At 54.3% G+C, this 18,542-nt stretch overlaps 1 protein-coding gene across 34 annotated transcripts in view; it reads left to right on the plus strand.

Annotated features, from left to right (window-relative positions):
- Positions 1-18,542, plus strand: part of Celf4 (CUGBP Elav-like family member 4) — a 300,074-nt gene that overhangs the window by 271,973 nt on the left and 9,559 nt on the right. For 5 of the 34 annotated variants that reach the window (XM_008832494.1, XM_029563270.1, XM_008832493.1 and 2 more), the window contains 9 exons: positions 136-264; positions 438-517; positions 794-937; positions 2,048-2,192; positions 3,807-3,956; positions 7,603-7,668; positions 8,984-9,067; positions 14,212-14,295; positions 18,412-18,490. In XM_008832494.1, the coding sequence (XP_008830716.1) occupies positions 136-264; positions 438-517; positions 794-937; positions 2,048-2,192; positions 3,807-3,956; positions 7,603-7,668; positions 8,984-9,067; positions 14,212-14,295; positions 18,412-18,490 (961 nt within the window). The remainder of the gene's footprint in view (positions 1-135; positions 265-437; positions 518-793; positions 938-2,047; positions 2,193-3,806; positions 3,957-7,602; positions 7,669-8,983; positions 9,068-14,211; positions 14,296-18,411; positions 18,491-18,542) is intronic. The other 29 variants (XM_029563267.1, XM_029563272.1, XM_017797982.1 and 26 more) reach the window with 12 other exon arrangements.

Here is an 18,542-nt window from a genome sequence, read left to right on the forward strand (position 1 = left end):
TCTGGCTGTGAGCCCCGCCCCCGCCAAGCTCCTCCCCAACCCCGTTGGTCCTCCCTCTTCGACGGCGCCCTCCCCGCTGCCCGGCCGCTCTGCCGGGTCCCTGGCCCGGGTAAGCATCTCCTAATTTTGTTCTAGAAGATAGAAAACTCTTCGTGGGCATGCTCAATAAGCAGCAGTCCGAGGACGACGTGCGCCGCCTCTTCGAGGCCTTCGGGAACATCGAGGAGTGCACCATCCTGCGCGGGCCGGACGGCAACAGCAAGGGTGTGTGCGCGGGCGTGAGCCAGGAAGGACGCCGGCGCTGGCCTGGCGTCCAGGAGGGGAGGGCCGTGGGTCTGTCTCTACCTCCCCTTCCCACTTTGTGGTCCTCTGGGACACCGCCCCAGCCCTCTTCTCTGCGTCCTGGGGCCACGGCTCAGCCAGTCCTGTCCCCGCAGGGTGCGCCTTTGTGAAGTACTCCTCCCACGCCGAGGCGCAAGCCGCCATCAACGCTCTACACGGCAGCCAGACCATGCCTGTGAGTGTGGTCCTGGGGTGCGGGCGGGGTCACAGTCTCTGAGACTGGACAGCATCACCCTTGCCACTGTCTCTCAGACCAGGACTCTGAGGCCCAGAGGTAGATTGAGGTCACCTAGATAAAATAATGCCCACGGTGGGGTCGAGACTTGGTCTCCCTGGGTGAGTGCTGACGCTATCCTCAGTATAGCACCCCACAGAGAGCGCGGTGGGAGGGCAGGCCAGGGCTGGGGTAGAGGCTGGGGCAGGAGGGTCTCATGTGCCGCCCTGGCTGCAGGGAGCCTCCTCCAGCCTGGTGGTCAAGTTTGCAGACACTGACAAGGAGCGCACGATGCGGCGGATGCAGCAGATGGCTGGCCAGATGGGCATGTTCAACCCCATGGCCATCCCCTTCGGGGCCTATGGCGCCTATGCTCAGGCAGTAAGTGGGGGCAAGAGTGGGCGGGGCTGTTCTGGAGCTCATTCTCCCCCAACCCCAGAGAGCAGGGATGCCTACCTAGACACACTACTCTGTCCTCCAGAGTGAAGAGAGTCAGGCATAACCCCAGCAGGACAGCTTCAGAGGGAGTTAAGGGGAGGATGGTTTAGGTGTGTGTGTGGTGGGGGGTGTACTGCTGTCCAGGCTTTCAGAAAAGCTCCAGGGAAGGCCCCTTGTATGGTAGCAAGGTGGGTTACCCCTGCACCCATCCCCTGTAACCAAATCAACAGGAATGCTAGAAAGCAGTGATGCGGTGAGGTTCAGGTGCTTGGTCCTCACCACACCAACCCCATTCACAGAAGGTTGTCCCCAGACCTCTGGCCACTCCTGTCAGGGTCCTGTGAAGTGATCCAAAGCCTCCCATACCCACACTTCTCCTGTAATTTCCTTGGGCTCTGCCTCAGGTCTGTAGCCCACCAACTTCCTTCCTCCACAATTGTACTCACTGACACCATCACCCTCTGCTGTCTTCAGACCTGTAACCACTGTCCCCACGTGGTGACCCTGAGATCCACTAGGGTTCTGGTTCTCAACCTTGAAGCTCCTCTCATTTCCTGAACAGTCTGGCTTTGGTGACTTCTACCACCACTGTCCCTACTCACCTTTGGAATAATATTTCTAGGGAGTCTAGTCATGATTCTCCTGTCTCTTCCATGTGACAGTGTTGAGCAGAAATTCGCCCTGTTAACTGTCTAAAGCCCATCCAACATGTCTGTAGGAACTGGTTATCAAACCCCACAATACGATGCGTAACCCAGGCTGCCTCGAAAGCATGTAGTCAATCCCTTTCCCTCACCCTGTACAACTTAGAATCCCAAAGGGCCCACTGTTCTTTTTGCAAGCAGTTGTCTCCCAGGGAAGTGGTCTTAATAGTGATGGAGACTAGGGCAAACATGGGGGAGGCCTTGGAGCTCTGTAGAGGTAGTGACCAAAAGACTGTCCCAGTTCCTGGGGTTCAGAGCCTGGGAAGCCAGTCTCCAGGAGCTGAGCCCCTTGGTGGGGAGGGCTGCCCCCTGGAAGCGCATGATATTTTTTCCACTCCCTCTGCCCCAGCTGATGCAGCAGCAAGCGGCCCTCATGGCTTCGGTCGCACAGGGAGGCTACCTGAATCCCATGGCTGCCTTTGCTGCCGCCCAGATGCAGCAGATGGCAGCCCTCAACATGAATGGCCTGGCCGCACCCATGACTCCAACCTCAGGTGAGCCAAGGGGTTTCTGGACTGACAGAAGCATAGCAAGGCCCAGGCTGGGCTCATTACAGAAACCAGTGCATCATTCAATGCTAAGAGCACATGGGGCCTAGGCCCAGTAGTACTTGTCCTCTGGTAGTCTGTCTCCAAAATGTTCTATTCCATGGCAACCTAAAGGAAGTTGAAATGTGGGCCCGTGAAATCCACAATAGGGTTTCAGGGTGATAATAGTTTCTTTCAAGTTGTCTATACTTGTTGAAACAGTTCATTTTGATCTGTATTTAATTATTGATGTCTGGAAAGAAACTGACATGAAAGCCTTCCAGTTCATGGTCCAACACAGCCCTGCCTGTTGCCTTGACCTTTCCCTTTATGCCAACCGAAGTGCATTGGCCTTTTCCAGGTCAACTATGTACCCAGCTAGGGAACCACGTGTCATCTGGGGATGGGCTGGAAACAGCCCAGCTTATAAAACACGTTTTGGATTGGTTTTTGGCTGCTGCCCAGTACAGTTTTGCCTCCCACCTGTAGGATCTCAGGTGGTGTCCATAGACATTTTTGTTTCCCATAACTGGAAGGACAGAGTGCTACTATTAGCTAGTGTACAGAGGCCGGAGAGGTGCTGCTGTACAGCTCCCCACAAGGAACTGACTCCAAATGAGTATAATGTCAAAACTGAGAAACTCTTGCCTTAGGCCCAAGCATAGGCTGACAGGCTGGACCATCCTCAACCAAGCCCCCTTGGCTCTCTGCCAGACTGTAGCGGTGACCGTCTTATGCTCACATATTCCTTTCCCAGCTTAAAGCCACAAAAGACTGAGCTATCCTTGGGCCCAAGTTGAGCAACATTCTATTCCTTAGATCTGGTTCCCAATCGCAGGAACATTCATGGGTCTGGAAAGTGGGTCAGCCTTGGGTCCTTGTCTTCAGGGAGACCATGAAGCCCATGAAGACAATGAAGAGGAAGGCTCTGCTCTCTTCAGCCTTTGGGGCCTCAGCACAATCACTATGCCATATACATTTTGGGCTCCATCACCTGGAATAGGGAAGCCACAGGGTATTGTCATCTGTCCCCATCTTTATCACCACCACGATGACAACCACCACTGCTTCTGCTGAAGGAGGCCAAGATGAGGCTGAGATTGGACTCTGAAATTAGCTTTCTCTCTCAATGCAAGTAACTAGAATTCTCCTCCACCTGAACAGTAAAACTTCTTGGAGAGGCAGATCAGTCTCTCCTGAGTCCAACAATGACCAGCTCATCCTGATTTAGCAGGAGTGAGTGAGAGTCACTGACAAAGAATGAAGGGCCATGTGTGGTGAAAGTCAAGGGCCCTGATAATGGTCTGTGTCCTCTAGGTTCAAGGACAGCCATCAGTGGTCAGAGAAAGCTTCATGGGGTAGGGGATACTTGGGCTCTGCCTTGAAGAGTGGATACATTGGGAGGGATGAAGCCATTCCATACAAGAAGATAAGTTCACCAACAGGACAGAGTGGCTGGGGAGCCCCAGTCTGTCTCCAGGCCCTTGGAGCCTGCGGGGTAGAGCTCCATGGGTTAGGGTTCCTGACCTTTGCTATCCTTACCTTCTCCCTCCCCTAATTCTTCTGTGTTCTTGAAACCAGGTGGCAGCACCCCTCCAGGCATCACTGCACCAGCCGTGCCTAGCATCCCGTCTCCCATTGGAGTAAACGGCTTCACCGGCCTCCCCCCACAGGCCAATGGACAACCTGCTGCAGAAGCTGTGTTTGCCAATGGCATCCACCCCTACCCAGGTAAGCACATATGGTAACCTGTCCTTCCCCATGCAGCATACACCGTGTCCATTCTGCTCTCGCCCATGCTGTTAAAAGAAAGAATGCACTGCTCTGGTCCTCTGTTACTTGGTAGAATGCCAAATGTGATCAGAGAGGGCCAGCCATGCTCCTGCCTCAGGGAGCCTATGGTGGGAGAGAAATGACTACAATCACAACCTTGGGGAGTGCCTGTCTGATCAGTGAGGAGAAATAATTCCATTCCAGGGGCTGTATTCAAGAAGAAAAGACACCAGATGCAATTGTACAACCCAGGCAGAGAGAGGCTAGTAACTGCAAATTAATTGAGTGTGAATTTGAGCTATAATAACTAGGAGAATATTGCTAAAAGAATGATCACATTTAGTTAAGTAAGAAAAGACCCACTGGGGGAAAGAACTGGGGTTATATTGATTGGCAGTCCAGCTATTACATCCCAGCCCAGGGTCTTGGTACACACAAAATAGGTCAGCACCCAGGACAGCTCCTGGACAGCAACCAGCTTCTGGGCCTACCACAGCTCCGGGGCCTGCACTGAGAAGTGAAACAAGGAAAAAAGTAAGGTCCTTTCCTGACTGACTGACTTTGCTCCCTTCAAAATCAATTGTCCTCACATGGCAAGAGCAGTTGTCCTGCAGAACCTCTTCCCTCTTATCTGAAGAATGACAGATGCCAGGGCAGGGAAGCAGGGCCAGAGCCCCTGACTAGCAGAGGGCATCATAATAGCGATGTATGGAGCACTGCCTTTTCCAGAGGGCAGGGGATGAAGTTACAGTGCCCATATAAGGGTACAGCCTTCACTAGATGACAGGAGGCCAGGACATGGGATTGTTTCCTAGGAGGTCAAAGTTCAGTCAGGAGCACAATATTCACCTTTAGCCTTCATCCTTAAACAACACACCTGAAGGACAAAGTCTGATCAAGAGGGAAGGTTCTCTGACTCAAGATGGTAAAGGATTCAAGGGAGAAGAGAGTTCTACAGGCTGGAGAACACCTGAGAGCCTTCCCGAGGAGGCTCTCAGGTGAACTTTAACAGATGGTCAGGAAGTGGGGAAATGAAGATGAGCAAGGAGCAGATTCTAGGGTGGACTACCCTGGGAGACCCAGGGGCAGGAAGAGGCCTGCCTAGCAGGGGCAGGAATGGAAGGTGGTTGGTCCTGGAGGGAGAAGGAAGCTGGTCTGTGGCAGACCCCAGGAGGGGCAGTTCAGGCTCCCACTCTGGGTGCTTATCAGAATCCACTATGGTTCTAGATAAAATCCAGATGCTCAGATTTCACTCTTTGGCGGGCAACTCAGACATCTGTAGTATATAAACATCGTACCAACAGCAGAGTGTGAGGTCACTGTGCTAGAGAGGACTAGGAGGAGAGAATTTCCTAGCTCTGAGGTTGGAGTTGTTCGTATTCCCTGGAGGTTGCGCTTACCCTAGAGCTCAACCCTCAGTCCACAGAGAACATTCACAGGGGTCTAGGTCGGGACTTGGTAGGGCCCAGAGGATCTGGTGAGCTGTTTAAGCATGGAGACCCTGCCTAGTACAGGTGGTCAGAGAGGGCTTTGACATGCTGGAGACAGAAGTGACCCTGACAGTGTCAGGCCTGTGGGTTAGGAGTACCACCCAGCACACTGGGAGTCTTCTTTCTCCACTCTTCTTCCTTCTGAGCCCATCTGGATCTTTGGATTCCTTCTCTGTACCCCCCAGCATCTGTGAGTCATTTCCCTCATGGAAACTTGGAAATGTTTTCCCCCCCATTTGTAACAATCTGCCACATCCCATAAACAATTCCCTGCCACAGCCAGAGAAGGGATGGAGGGAAGGAAAGGGGAAAAGTAGTACATTAAAAAAATTAATTTACCATCTTTAAATGTGGGGTTTGGAGCTACCGTAATGAGCGAGATCCTTCAAAATGTTCACTCTTTGGCAGTTACTAATGAGGTCGTTAAGCAGAGAAGCGGAGAGGGGTCTCCTGGATGCTTTCCTCCACTTCCGAGCCCCAGTAGCTCCTCCGTTCTCCCCCTCTTGCTCATGGGCATGTAAGAAACACACAGTGTGGCCTTTGTGATATGGCCACAGGCCACAAAAGACTGCCTCTGCAAGCAGCGAAGCCCGTCGGTTATTCCTCCCCAAGCGCATTTGCTGAGCACTTCCTGTGCTCCCAGCACGCCGCCGACACTGTCGTGCTAGGTGTACAGATTGTTTTGTGCCTCTTCTGATGTACATAAAGGCATGGGTGAGCAGTTGGGAAGACCAAGAGGGCAAACTAGATGTGGCTGTTAGTCTAGGAACTCAGAGGGCAGCAAGGGAGACAGGTAGAGGGAGCCAGAGTCAGGAGGAGGTTGCTCGGCTAAACACATCACAGCTTGGAATTCTCCGTTCCAGGCTCCATCGTTAGATACGCAGGAACAGGGTGCTGGGCTACAGCCACAGGCAGGAAATAGCCTACACCAGAACCGTTCTTCAGCTTTCCCTTCTAAGCAGAGCCTGAGGGGCCAGCTTCTCTGCTGTGCCCAGTCCCTAGGGGCATCAGATCTGTTGCCCAGTTGTTTCTAGGGACCTCTGCCCCAGGCTTTCTCCTGGGCTCCTCTGAGGCCTAGGTACTCTGTTTCCCAATGGAATTTACCAAAAGGCACACAGATAAGAGCTCGGAGGAAAGATTGGGAATTAGGTCCAGTCTAAAGCCCCAAGCCTGAAAACTAGTTAGCTTGACTGGTCTAGATGGAAGAGTACATGAGCCCAGGAGCTTAGGGTCAACCAATTCACTCCATAATGGGGCTGGATCCTCGCTGTGTGTCAACAGTTATCTCTATTCATGTCCCTGGGTCAGCCCACTCCTTGTATCAGGTATCACTGGACTTGGTAGCCAAGGGCTACAGCCACTGCTGGGTGGTGCCGCAGTCTTCTGCCCAGATCTCAGCAACAACAAAGGCCAGGGGCAAAGCAAGTATTTCCCCAGCCAAGCTTCCCTGAGCTTCTTGCTAACTTTTCTGTTTAAGGCTTCTCTCCACTGGGAGGTAGAAAGCCCAGAGTTATATGTCAGTGTGCAGGGGAAGATCCTGGGTTTTCTGGCATCTTGGTTTCAATGGGCAGTATCCTTTTCCCAGCCTGATGGGCAGACCCAAGAGGGCAGAGTGGCAGGGTGAGACCTCCCAGGGTCTTTCTTTTGCTTAGACAGAATCTTCCAGGTGTTTGTTCTTTCACTGCCCCTACCTTCTGCTGGGGATCGGTGAAGAGAAGCCCTTCGCCTGAGAGCCCCTAGCTCTCCAGTTCCTCTCCAGGTTGGATTCTAGGTATCTCCCCACCAAGGCCCTCATGAATGCGCTCCCTCTGGCATCTCTTCCCACACCTCACACGCTTTTCCATGAACCCATTTCACTCCCACCTGAGGCCAGCTGCACCCTGCACCTCCCAGCCAGGGTGAGCAACTCTGCACCCACTAAGGGCTCTGAGTGCAGACGGGAGACCTCCAGTGAAACCCAGCATTCAAGGTGCCTATCTCAACTGCTCCACCCCAGGGCCAGCCCACGGTGACTAGAAAGGGCGGCACAGCCAGTGTTGTCCCCTTGGGCATGGTGGGGGGAGGGGCTAGTCTGTGTGTGTGCCATTGACCTCTGTCCTCTTGGCTCCCTGCAGCACAGAGCCCCACCGCGGCAGATCCCCTGCAGCAGGCCTACGCGGGAGTGCAGCAGTATGCAGGACGTTAGTATCCACATGGCTCCTTGGCGCTTTCCCTGGCTCTTCTCATCTCTCCACACCCCAGCCCCAGGGACCCCTTCCTACCCCATACCTGGTCCCTGCCCTGCGTGGGGAGGAGAGGGAGCAGTGGGGGCTGTAGGTGGAAGGAGGGAGAGAGTTGTGCTGGCTGAGATACCCTGTCCTCTGTCGTCTGGGCTGTCCCTTTCCTTAGGTTCCCTACATGACTGGTGACCTGACATGGGGCAGGGGGTGAACTTAATGAACTGGGGAGAGGACTGAAGCTTTGGCTTTGCTGTGCAGTGACTTGTCTGACTTTCTGTTCCCATGATACTAACTGGCATGGCCAGTGTTCCAGGGCGTACCACGCTACACAGCAGCACAGGGGTAAGGGTGGGCCCAGGCTGCTGCCCTGTACAGTCCGTGGTCCCTGACCCAAGAAGCAGAGGCCTGGGTTTGAGAGGAAGAGGGACTCTGAAGTGGAAGCAGATTTTCCTACTAGGCACATGAAACAGAGTGCAGAAGTGAGGCAGCAAACTGGACAGGCAGGTGGGAAGAGAGCCAACAGGGGTGTCACAAAGCCTAGTGCACTGTCAGCCAAGCCTCTCCTTCGTCCCACCACTGGGCAATAGTTCCTTGTCATCCCTGCCCAGCCTGCACTCACTGCCTAGCTGGCTAGGGCTCCCCTTGGCCTGGGAGAGCTTGCATTGCCTCCTCTGAGGGTGATGGGGCTGGCTAGGTACAAGTTCGGGGAAATCAGTCCTGCTCAGATTAGCCAAGAGGAGACTCTCACCTTTGGGTTCCCTCCAGCTCTGACCTCAGGCCCTGTTACTTCGGAAGCTAAACTGGGCTGTGGAAAGAGCCATACCTGGCCACACCCTTTTCCAACCAAATACAGAAAGCATCAGGTTTGTCCAGTTCAGCCCTGTGCCCCTAGCCTCTCCCCTAGGAAGCCACATCCACACCCCAGGCCCCAGGCGGCACCTCACCTCCCAGCCAGGCACTGTCTGTCTGAGTGGGAGTAAGGATGGGTCAGCCACGACTGTGCACTCTTCCAGATTAGACTTGTCTGTCCCGGGGGTACACACATGTGCACACAGACCTGCATGCATGCAGGCATCTGACATATACCCTGCTTCTTCTCCTTCATGGAAATGCCAGACTGAAAGCTGCCTGCCTTCTCTGCAGTGGCTGAGCTGCCGTGTGCCTTGTGGCTGGTGGCTCTTTCTGCTGGACACTGACAGCTCTCTCTTTCTCCCTGCCTCTCCCCGTCTGTGTTTGTATCCTGCCGTCATCATCCATTTCCTCTTCGACTCTCCAGCAGCTGCCTACCCCGCTGCGTATGGACAGATAAGCCAGGCCTTTCCTCAGCCACCGCCAATGATTCCCCAGCAACAGAGAGAAGGTGAGTCTTGGCCCTTCCCCTCCCCACTCCCTACAGAGGCTGCTCACCTGGGCCTCTGGCCTCCTCAGGCTTCTGAGGAGGGGACCTCGGTTAGAAAGGTAGCACTGCTGTGTGCCTAGAGTGGATGGGAGGACAGCAGGGTTGGGGGACGAGGTGCTCTCCTGTTCCCTCGAGAAGGTGTGCATCTTGTGGGCAGCTCTGCCAGCCAAAATGGCCTGGCTGAGGGGCAGGTGATCAGACATAATGCCCAGGGGCCAACAGGCCAGGCATATGGCATCCTCCCCACTCTCCTTCATCATTTCCCACTGATCTGACACAGCTCACATGCTAGTACCTTGGCGTTTAAAAAAAAAATGATCCTTGAGAAGGGTCCTGTTCCTTCTATAGCAAGCCTTTAAACAGCTCAACAAGAACCCAGCAGAAGCTAAGGGTGTGTTTGTTTGCTGCTAAAGGCCTTGCCTCTGCCCCAGGGAGTTCCCAACCCTGTGAAGGAGATAGAGGCCCATCCCCGCAGTCTTCATCTGAGTCCATCCTCTGTGTTCCTGAAGAGTGTGAGAGCAGAGCTGGAGGTGAGGTGATTTTTGCAGCACCAGACCTGATTGCTCTGGGCATTGAGAAGGAAATGGTGACTCGCCCAAGATAGGGAAGTGAGGTGCTGCAGGGAGTGGAGTCCACCCACCTTCCCTAAAGGGCAGGACTTGGCCAGTGGGGCAGACAGGAAGAAATAAGTACTCATGCCTGGAGGAGCCCAGGCAAAGGAGGGTAGTTCATCCTGGACAGGAAATGTGTACTCTCTAGGTAATCAGGAGAGAAAGAGAGACTCCAAGGGTGGGATGAGGTGTGGGATGGATGCACTGCAACTGAAGTGAAGAAGGGCGCCCTGGAAAGCTGTGTGCAGAAGTCTGAGTGTCAACAGAGCAGGACAGTCTAGACCCGAGGGCTTGGTGGGGACTGCAGGGTGAAGCTCATCAGCCTCCTTCCCAGCGCCTACAGCCACAGAAGCATCAAGCTAAAAAACTGCATGAGCAAGCCTCCCATGGCCAGCTGAGCTAGACAGCAGGGACACCGACAAAGCCTGAGGTCCTTACCTGCCTTGGAAGAGTGGCCTGTAGCAAGGCCACTGAATCTGTCCCAGACTCCATGTGGCAGGTTCTAATGGTTTCTAAATGCCAGACTGTGGCCTCTGAGGCAGACTGTACCAGGGCCATGGGGTTTAGGTTACACTCAAAGGTCTTTGGGCCCCTGCTGATCCAAATTCTTTTGGTGAGAGGCCCCAGCAGGCTCTAATCCCTGCGTGGCTGAGAACATTTTGAAGCACATCCTCTAGGTCTGACTCTCAGCTTGGCCACCTCCCCCACAGGTGACTCTGGACAAGTCACACTGCCCCCTCACCTATTTAGTAAGGACAGTGAGAACTATTCCTTAGATGGCTGTGAGGATCATACTTGCTCAGGTCTGGACCCCTCCCCAATGCAGCAAGTGTCTGCATACAGCCCTTCTGTACCCAGTTGCCACCTCCTCCACAGCCACTCAGGGATACCACCTCTGCCCCCACACATCCGACAGTTCTGAGGCCCACACTGACACATCTCCCCATACCTAGAACTCAAGAGGTGCATCATAGGCTTTGCGCATTCCTTGCCTCCATGCCCTGCGTAAGCTGAATGCCTCCATCTGTAAGCTGGGAGCAGTCCCTCAAGCCCCACCTCCTCCTCTGAACCCTTCCCTGGGCTGTGGCCTGGGGCTGCCCTGCTGCTTCCTTCCTCAAGCCCAGGCCTTCCTCAGTCAGGTCTGAGCCATGGGAGCTGACCAGGAGTCCCCAGTGTTGTTGATCGAGCGCTATGCCCACAGCAGAGCGCTATGCCCACAAGCCCTGCTGCCTTTGTCACTTGCTTGCATTTGACTATACTCAGAATCCTGCAGCAATTTGTACTACAGGTCTGAGTCTAAACTTTGCTCTTTGCTACACACACACACACACACACACACAGAGAGAGAGAGAGAGAGAGAGAGAGAGAGAGAGAGAGAGAGAGAGAGAGACCTGCAGCCTGGCCCAACACACATGACAGCCCTCACTGCTGGCTGTTTCTGCCCCTCCCCCTTCCCCTCCCCCTCCTCGTCCCCTCACCTCCCACTCTGCCATCCTGCCCTTCTCATACCTTTTCTAGCTCTGAAAAACCTTGACCATGCCCTGTTCCCTGTCCAATGGGACAGTCCTCAGTCTATTCCTGTCCTTGGAGCAGAAGTTTATGCCCATATCCCTTTCTCCTGGCCAAGCTACCCTGGGGGAGCAGGGTATAGGGAGAAGTGGGACAGAAACACAGAGCCTAACAGAGCCATGTTGCCTACACAGCTGAGGTCATGGCATTGGGAGTGGATCGCTGGGGAAAGCTGAGATGGGCTTGAAAGGAGGAGGACTCTAACACATAGAGGTGGGGGAGGTGGGTGCTCCAGGCAGGAAACACCAGGAGCAAAGTGGGCTTTGAAGGATGAGGTGAGCCTGGGACCCAGGAGACAGAAAGGTGGGCTGCAGCCAGGCAAAGCCAGGTCCCACAGTCTCATACGGATCTTGGATGGGAAAGAAGGCTGTACTCCACCTGCCCTGCATGGCCATCTTCCCGTGCACTACTGCTGAGTATCAGAACACGCTGGTAGCTGAGACGGACTCTCCTACCAGCTCCTGGTCCTTGAGCTGAGCCTGAAAACCACCAGATTGCTGAATCTCCCCTACCTTCAGGCTACCTATTCCACAGATGGGACAAGGGGCTCTGTGGGAAGGCTGTGGCTACAGCTCTGCATGCGACTATGTGTGCTCAGGGTAGTTGCTTTCCGTCTCTGAATTTGCATGTCCCCACCATTGCTCTGGGCTGGACCAGATGGCCCTCTGGAGTCCTGCCTGCCTTGCCCTCCTGTCTGGACATTCTGTGGGCTGTGAATGAAGCAATGCAGAAAGGGCCGGGGTGCAGGCTCGCAGTGCAGAAAGGGCCGGGGTGCAGGCTCGCAGTGCAGAAAGGGCCGGGGTGCAGACTCACTGTTGAAGGTAGGGCAGGCGCTGCTCCCGACTTCCCAGCTAGAGTGGGACAGGAGGGCTGTCCTGGCACTCACTCAGCTACACCAGGCAAATGGAACCGAGCTGGTGGCCTGAGAGCCTGAGTCTCTTTAGGGAGAACAGATATGATGGCCCCACAGAGCAGCCTACAGAGCTTAAATCTGGAGTGAGGGCACCGGTTCTGAGGCAGTTGTCAGCATGGAGTACATAGAGCAGAGCCACCAGGGAAGACCGAAGAGTAAGAATGAGAACAGGATCCCTCCTGTCCTGAGCATTCGACAGCCTAGAGGGAGATGTGGGTGGAAGGAGGCAGATGGCCCTGCTGTAGGGGGTGAGCATGTTGGAGAGAAGACCTTCCAGATGTGCAGAGGAAGCCCAACCCACAAAGGACGGGATAGACTTGGGCTACCATAAGGGAGAGGCCAGGGGAAGTCTCAGGGAGACAGGCTTCTAGGGGAGCACTGGAGGGGTGTGACTTAGATTGGGCCCCAAACTTGGCTTCTCCCTCAAAGGGACTCCCACTTCACTGGAGACCATCAAGGGGTGCATTTACCTGGCATGTATCAGCCAGAACATAGCATGGTTGGAGGGATAGGGTAAGGGGAGTGCCATCAGAGCTTGAGTCGGGGTGAGGGAGCACACCTGCGCCTGGTTCTGGATGCGTCGTCCACTGGCAGAGTTCCTGTGGGGAGGGGACACCAGGGAATGGGGAGGTCAGTGGCGCTGCAGGTGACTTTGGTGGGCAGGGAGTCTTCTCCAGGCTCTGGGCCTGGCGGTGGTGGGCTAGTCCAAAAGAGGAAAGGAGATAGTGGGAGGGACAGGAGAGAACCAGGAGCCAGTTGTTGGTCCCCAGACAGGATGCTGGCAGCCTCAGTGGTCCTGAGTGGGACAGTAGCTTCTGGCTGCCAAAGCCATACAGCTGGTTGTGAGCCATGTTGGCACCTATGCCCTTTGCTTGAGCTCATGCTTAGCCACCACCACTGAAGTGACCACAAGTTGCCTCAACAGTTAAAGGATACATGGTAGATGCTTGTTAAGATGATGGGAAACAGACTTCCATTTCAGAAAATTAAAATTGGGCTTTTTGACCATTGAAAAAGAAACATAAATCTTTATCTGGAAATTCCAGAAATCCAAAGACCCATGGAAACCTGGGGGGTTGTGGTTTATGACGGTCAGATAAGAGCGCACATGATGGCTGCGGCCTGGGTTCATATCCCAGCTCTCTCCTTCCCCCAGCCCACTGTGTCTTTTGGCAGGTGACTTAACCTCTCTGGGCCTCAGTTTCCTCATGTGAAGTGTTGACAGTGTAGCTAAGTCAGAGGGTGCTGCACAGATGGAGTAAATTCCCAAACACATGAAGTGCTTAGGCTAGCTAGACTTATGTTCACGCCATGGAAGCGGCCTGGCTGGAAATGAAGCAGCTTTGGAAAGAGGCTCAGGGGTGCTCCATGTAAAAGCTTGCTATGCCAACGTGCTGGACCAGGCCGGGAAAGTCTTGTTTTCTGTCACTAAGACTAGGAGGGAGTGTGGGGTCTGGGACAGGGCACCTGGGCCTTTGGGGCCCCCTGGGAAGAGCTGCAGGCCAGACAGGTGACCAAGCCTAGGCGGAGGAGGGAAAAAATGTCACTGGCACAGGTGGAAGCTACCTCAAGGCCATTCCTCAGTCCTCCTCAGAGCAGAGGCTGGAGACAAGGGAGGACCCCCAACTATGTGTTCCCCCCTCAGTACCTCACTTCCAGGGACAGCAGATCAGGCCATGGCATATTCATCCCGTTCTCTCATTGACTTTGCTGCCCTCCAGTCCTAGAGCTGCTAGGAGTCCCTATTCCTCATCTTTTTGTTTAAAGATGGCACCACCGAGGCACAGAAAGGTTCAGTGGCTTGCCCAAGGGCAGAGAAGAGATCTGAGCTCACCTTGGGGCTCAGCAATCCCCCACTCTTTGGGGGTTGCTCCTGGATCTTGAACGAACCCCCCTCCTAACCCTGCCCCTCCCTCCCTGCTGCGCTGCCTAACTCGCTCACCTCTCCTCTGTCTCTCTCTTCCCTCACCCTGCCATCCCTCCTCCCCACCCACCCCCTCCCCTCACCGCAGGGCCCGAGGGCTGTAACCTGTTCATCTACCATCTGCCCCAGGAGTTTGGGGACGCTGAGCTGATGCAGATGTTCCTCCCTTTCGGTAATGTCATCTCCTCGAAAGTGTTTGTGGATCGGGCGACTAACCAAAGTAAATGCTTTGGTGGGTAAAGATAACAAACCAATCAGCTTCACCTAGGACAGGGGCTGCTCCCATCGACTTCTCACGTGGTCCTTCACACCGACCCAGGTGCTCCTGGGCAGCCTCTCAGCCCGCTTCTCTGCTCTACTGTCTTTTGGCTTCTCAGATTTCCCTACCCACACTCACTTGACTCCCACCGTCCAACCCAAGAAACAGGTATCCTCTTCCAGCCCCAAAGCCCAGTTCCAGCCTACCAAGAAAGGGATGGGGCCACTTCAGACGGGTGGAGAGTAGCATGCAGAGCCAGAGCTCCATGCATCTTCCCAGAAGCCTCTCATGCTCAGAGGGGCTAGCTTGAGGCCTAGGGTAAAACCCAGTCAGCCCGAGGAGGCCCTGCCCTGCCCGCCCCTCAGCCCTCTCCGCCTCTCTGTCCTGCCACCCCTCCTCTGCCTTCCTTGTTCCTCGCTCCCCTCATGCCATGCAATGATCCCGCCCTCACAATCCCCTTCGGGCCACCAGAGCTGGGCATTGCTGAGGAGCCGGGAGGAGATTACCTCAAGGAGCCTAAGTTCTGAGCTCATGGGAACCACAGCTACCCATCAGCAGTGAGCTCTGCCAGGTGCAAACAATGAAGCAGTAAGGAAGGCAGAGGAAAACCAGAATGGGCAGAGGCACGTGGCAGGGATGAGAAGAGGCACAGGACAGAGGACACTGGGGCTCACGGTGGACTAGCAAGGGAGGTCTGTCCTGGCCTTTGACCACTATGCAAGGAGGCTTTACTTGGTGTAATCAGTTGGTTGGTGGGTTTTGAAGGTGGTAGAACGAAATACATCTTTCAGGCAGTTGGCCTGATGGTAGGGTGCTATATAGGAAAGAGACAGCTTGGGAGGATCCAGGAGACTGGGTATCAGATCAAGTGCAAGATGCCTTTAAATGTGAATTTCATATAAGCAACTGAGGTTTGTTTTTGTTTTTGTTTTTGTTTTTAAGTATGTGACCTAAACATTGCATTATGCATGGCCCATGTAATATTGTGGATATACTGAAAACAAATATTCACTGCTGATCTGAAATTCATCTTTGATTGGGCATACTTTGTTTTATTTGCTAAATCTAGCATCCTTATCCAGAAAAGGCTAGACCCCTTGGGATCCTCCCTCTTCCCTATAACCCCCCTCCCCCCAGTTCCTTCTTGGTTATCCATCAGTGGTCATCTACCAGTATCCTTCTGGGGCAAGATCTACTCATATGCTCCCAAGAACCGAGAGGGCAGTACCCGCAGAGTGCTGCATATGGAGCGAGAGCTGAGTCTGCCAGAGCCTCATGTTGACCCTCATGTTCCGGGTGTGTGGAAAGAGTGGAGGTCTGTGATGGCCAGGGAGGCAGGGCTGCTTGCGGACGGGGGGAGGGGACAAAGCACACAGTGGAGAAGCACCAGGATGGGCGTGCCAAGGAGTTTCCAGTTCAGAATCGTAAAGAGCTTGGGCTTCAGGGCATGTTCCCCAGGGGAGTCAAGACCCTGGCACCACTGTTTTCCACCTGTCTGGCAGATGCCATGGGAAACCCATGGCTTCTCCAGTGGCATGGAGGTAGTCCAGCAGCTCATCACTCTTTGGAGTTGGAAAAACAAAGAAAAAGCAAAAGACGAGGCTGCCTCCCTCCCTGCCTGCCTGACTGGCGTTTCTCTGTATGAATTAAAATGATGGATGTAAAACCAAACTGAAAATCAGTTACAAATGTTATGTAGCACTTCTATGACTCTGTAGCCACATCTCATATGGTTCCCTGGCGGTCCTTCTGGGCACAACCTGGTTTTCAAAGTCATTTCCTCAGTGCCCACCCCAAGAACTACTTGCTTAAGCCCTTCCTTACCCCACTTCTGTTCTTCAGAACCAAGACTGTTTTCCTGGCCATCATCATCTGTACATCTTGCCTCACCTCATTTCTCTTTTCAAACTCAAATGCTAAGACAGGCTCCTGCCATGCTGGCCTGGTCCACTGCCCCTCTTTAAGCCACTTGGGTCCCCTGTTCACTTCTGCAGCAGAACCTTCTGCCCTTCTCCCAGAGATGTTAGTCTCAAACCTCCAAGAGTAAATCACTGAACACTGAGTGTCAGTGCCCTTGTTTGTGAAGCAGGGAAACTGCAGTCACCCATGAGGGATGTTGGAAAGGTCTATGAGAAGGTTAACGTCAGGGGCTTGCCTTGAGTGGACCCTCTGGAAGTACCTGTTTCTTATGGAAAGTGGGTTGCTGTAATCATGGTGCTACACAAACATGCCCTTCTCAAAAGCTGCTTAACTACGTAAGCAGAACTTTCCAGAGGACTTCATAAGGGTGTGTAGCACAAAATGGTTCCTACCTTGGGAGGAGGGTGGCTTGGGTGGAGTAGGAGGATATGCTATCTTCCAGCTTTTCAGTGTTTGGTAGGAACTTCTAGAGGATGGGGTGAGGATAGAGTGAGGATGGGGTAGGGGTCTCTTTCGTGGAAGGGAACAGTCCTGGGAACTGTAAACACAAGATATAGTGCCCAGAGACCTATCCACAGGGTTCCCAGTCTGCAGGCAGATGCTCCCTGCATCTGTCTCGCACTCAGAAGCATTCCTAGGTCCAAGGCTTCCAGAAGGCCCTCAGCTTTTCCAGGAAGCTGGGCTACTTCTTTCCCAAAAACCTCCACCAAGTGACTGTCCCTCCCTTTGACCTCACAGCCCCTGTAGCCCTTTTTCCTCCCTTCTCTCTCTGTGCTTCAGAAAGAGCCACTAAAACCAGGTGTCCAGGTAGGGTCAGCAGAGGTATCCACATGGGAGTGGAGGAATGGGTGCAGCATGGGGCCCACAGTCAAACAGGTTTGGCTTACCCACTTTCCTTAGTCTGAAGACTGGCATTCACACGTCTAAAAAGGGCTCTGGTCTAACAGGAAGGTCAGACACACAGGTCAGTGGAGGGGGATGGGCTGGAGGGGATGCAGGGCTGGGAGCTAACTGCCAGCTGTGGAAAATTCTCTTTCCTGTTTGATTTGGTGTATACATTAATAAGTTGGTTTTGTTGCTCTGGGCCTGACTTTGACTAATTACACATGAATTTGTGTCTGCACGTGCAGAAGTGAGATGCATGTACACACTCCCTCTTCCCTCATCTCTCCTGGCATGTGGCTGCGTGAACAAATTGAGGAAGGATTAGAGAAAGAGAAAAGCGCTGGATAGAGACTGGGGACAGGGTGAGAAGGGAAAAGCCATGAGCTCAGAGAGTGAAGGTGGAGCCGGTAAGGGATGGAGCAGAGGACAGGCCCAGGGCACTGCAGATGCCATGGTATGGCACATGGGGTCTGACACACAGTGATCTCTTATCTGTCTAGTGGCCCTCTGTGGACAAGGCATGTCCTGGGGACAACCTGGGCATGTCACCCAAGCTGGGTTTTAAATAGTTTGAAGAATCTAGGCCCATTTTAAAGAAGAAAGGCCTCTGGAATTGAATGAATTCATGGATGCTCTGTGTGAAACAAAGCTGTAAACGCCCATTTACTGGAGAACTTGGAGCAAGAGGGCTTGCTTTTACTTCTGGTCCTTGTTCCTGCCCTAGTGTCCTGGCTAGAGAGGTCCATTGGGCCCCAGAAGCCCCCTTCTCGTGGGCCGGGTTAGAGAAACGGTGCAGGATGTCTCTATGAGGAAATGCATTCAGGTGACTTCCAAACCCACTGTTGGAACATGATCCAACCCCATCTGGGAACTGAGGCGCAATCTCATCTGCTGGTGTCTGTCTGTCGGGAGGCCTGTGCAGAGTACTCTGCAGTCCAGTAGGCGGGAGGCTCGCAACTGTTTACCCTTCCGGCGTCCACGGCTGCAATCGCGGACCCGGGAAGGGCTGGCGCGGGCCGTGTCCCGTGGGTGCGCGCACCCGGGGAAAGGGCACCGACCCCAGCACGTGCCCTGGGGCGAGGCGGTGGGTGAACGGGGCGGCCTGGGGCGGCCGGGGAGTCGGGCGGAGGGGCCCGGGTCGCACTGCGGGGCGCCGGGCAGGCGGTGGAGCGGCCTCCCCCGACGTGCCCCCTCCCGGGCCCTCGCACTCCTCTCTCTCCCCAGGCCGGCACCCCGTGCCCTCCCGCTGCCAGGCCCCCTCCTGTCAGGGAGGACAGTGTGCAATAAGCTCCTCCGCCCGCAGGTGTGTCCGCCCTCCCCCGCGGGAGGAGAGGGCCCAGGTGCGGGCCGGCCGG

This window comes from Nannospalax galili, unplaced genomic scaffold (genome assembly GCF_000622305.1).
Source record: "Nannospalax galili isolate Female #2095 unplaced genomic scaffold, S.galili_v1.0 scaffold15, whole genome shotgun sequence".
Classification (NCBI taxonomy): Eukaryota; Metazoa; Chordata; class Mammalia; order Rodentia; family Spalacidae; genus Nannospalax; species Nannospalax galili.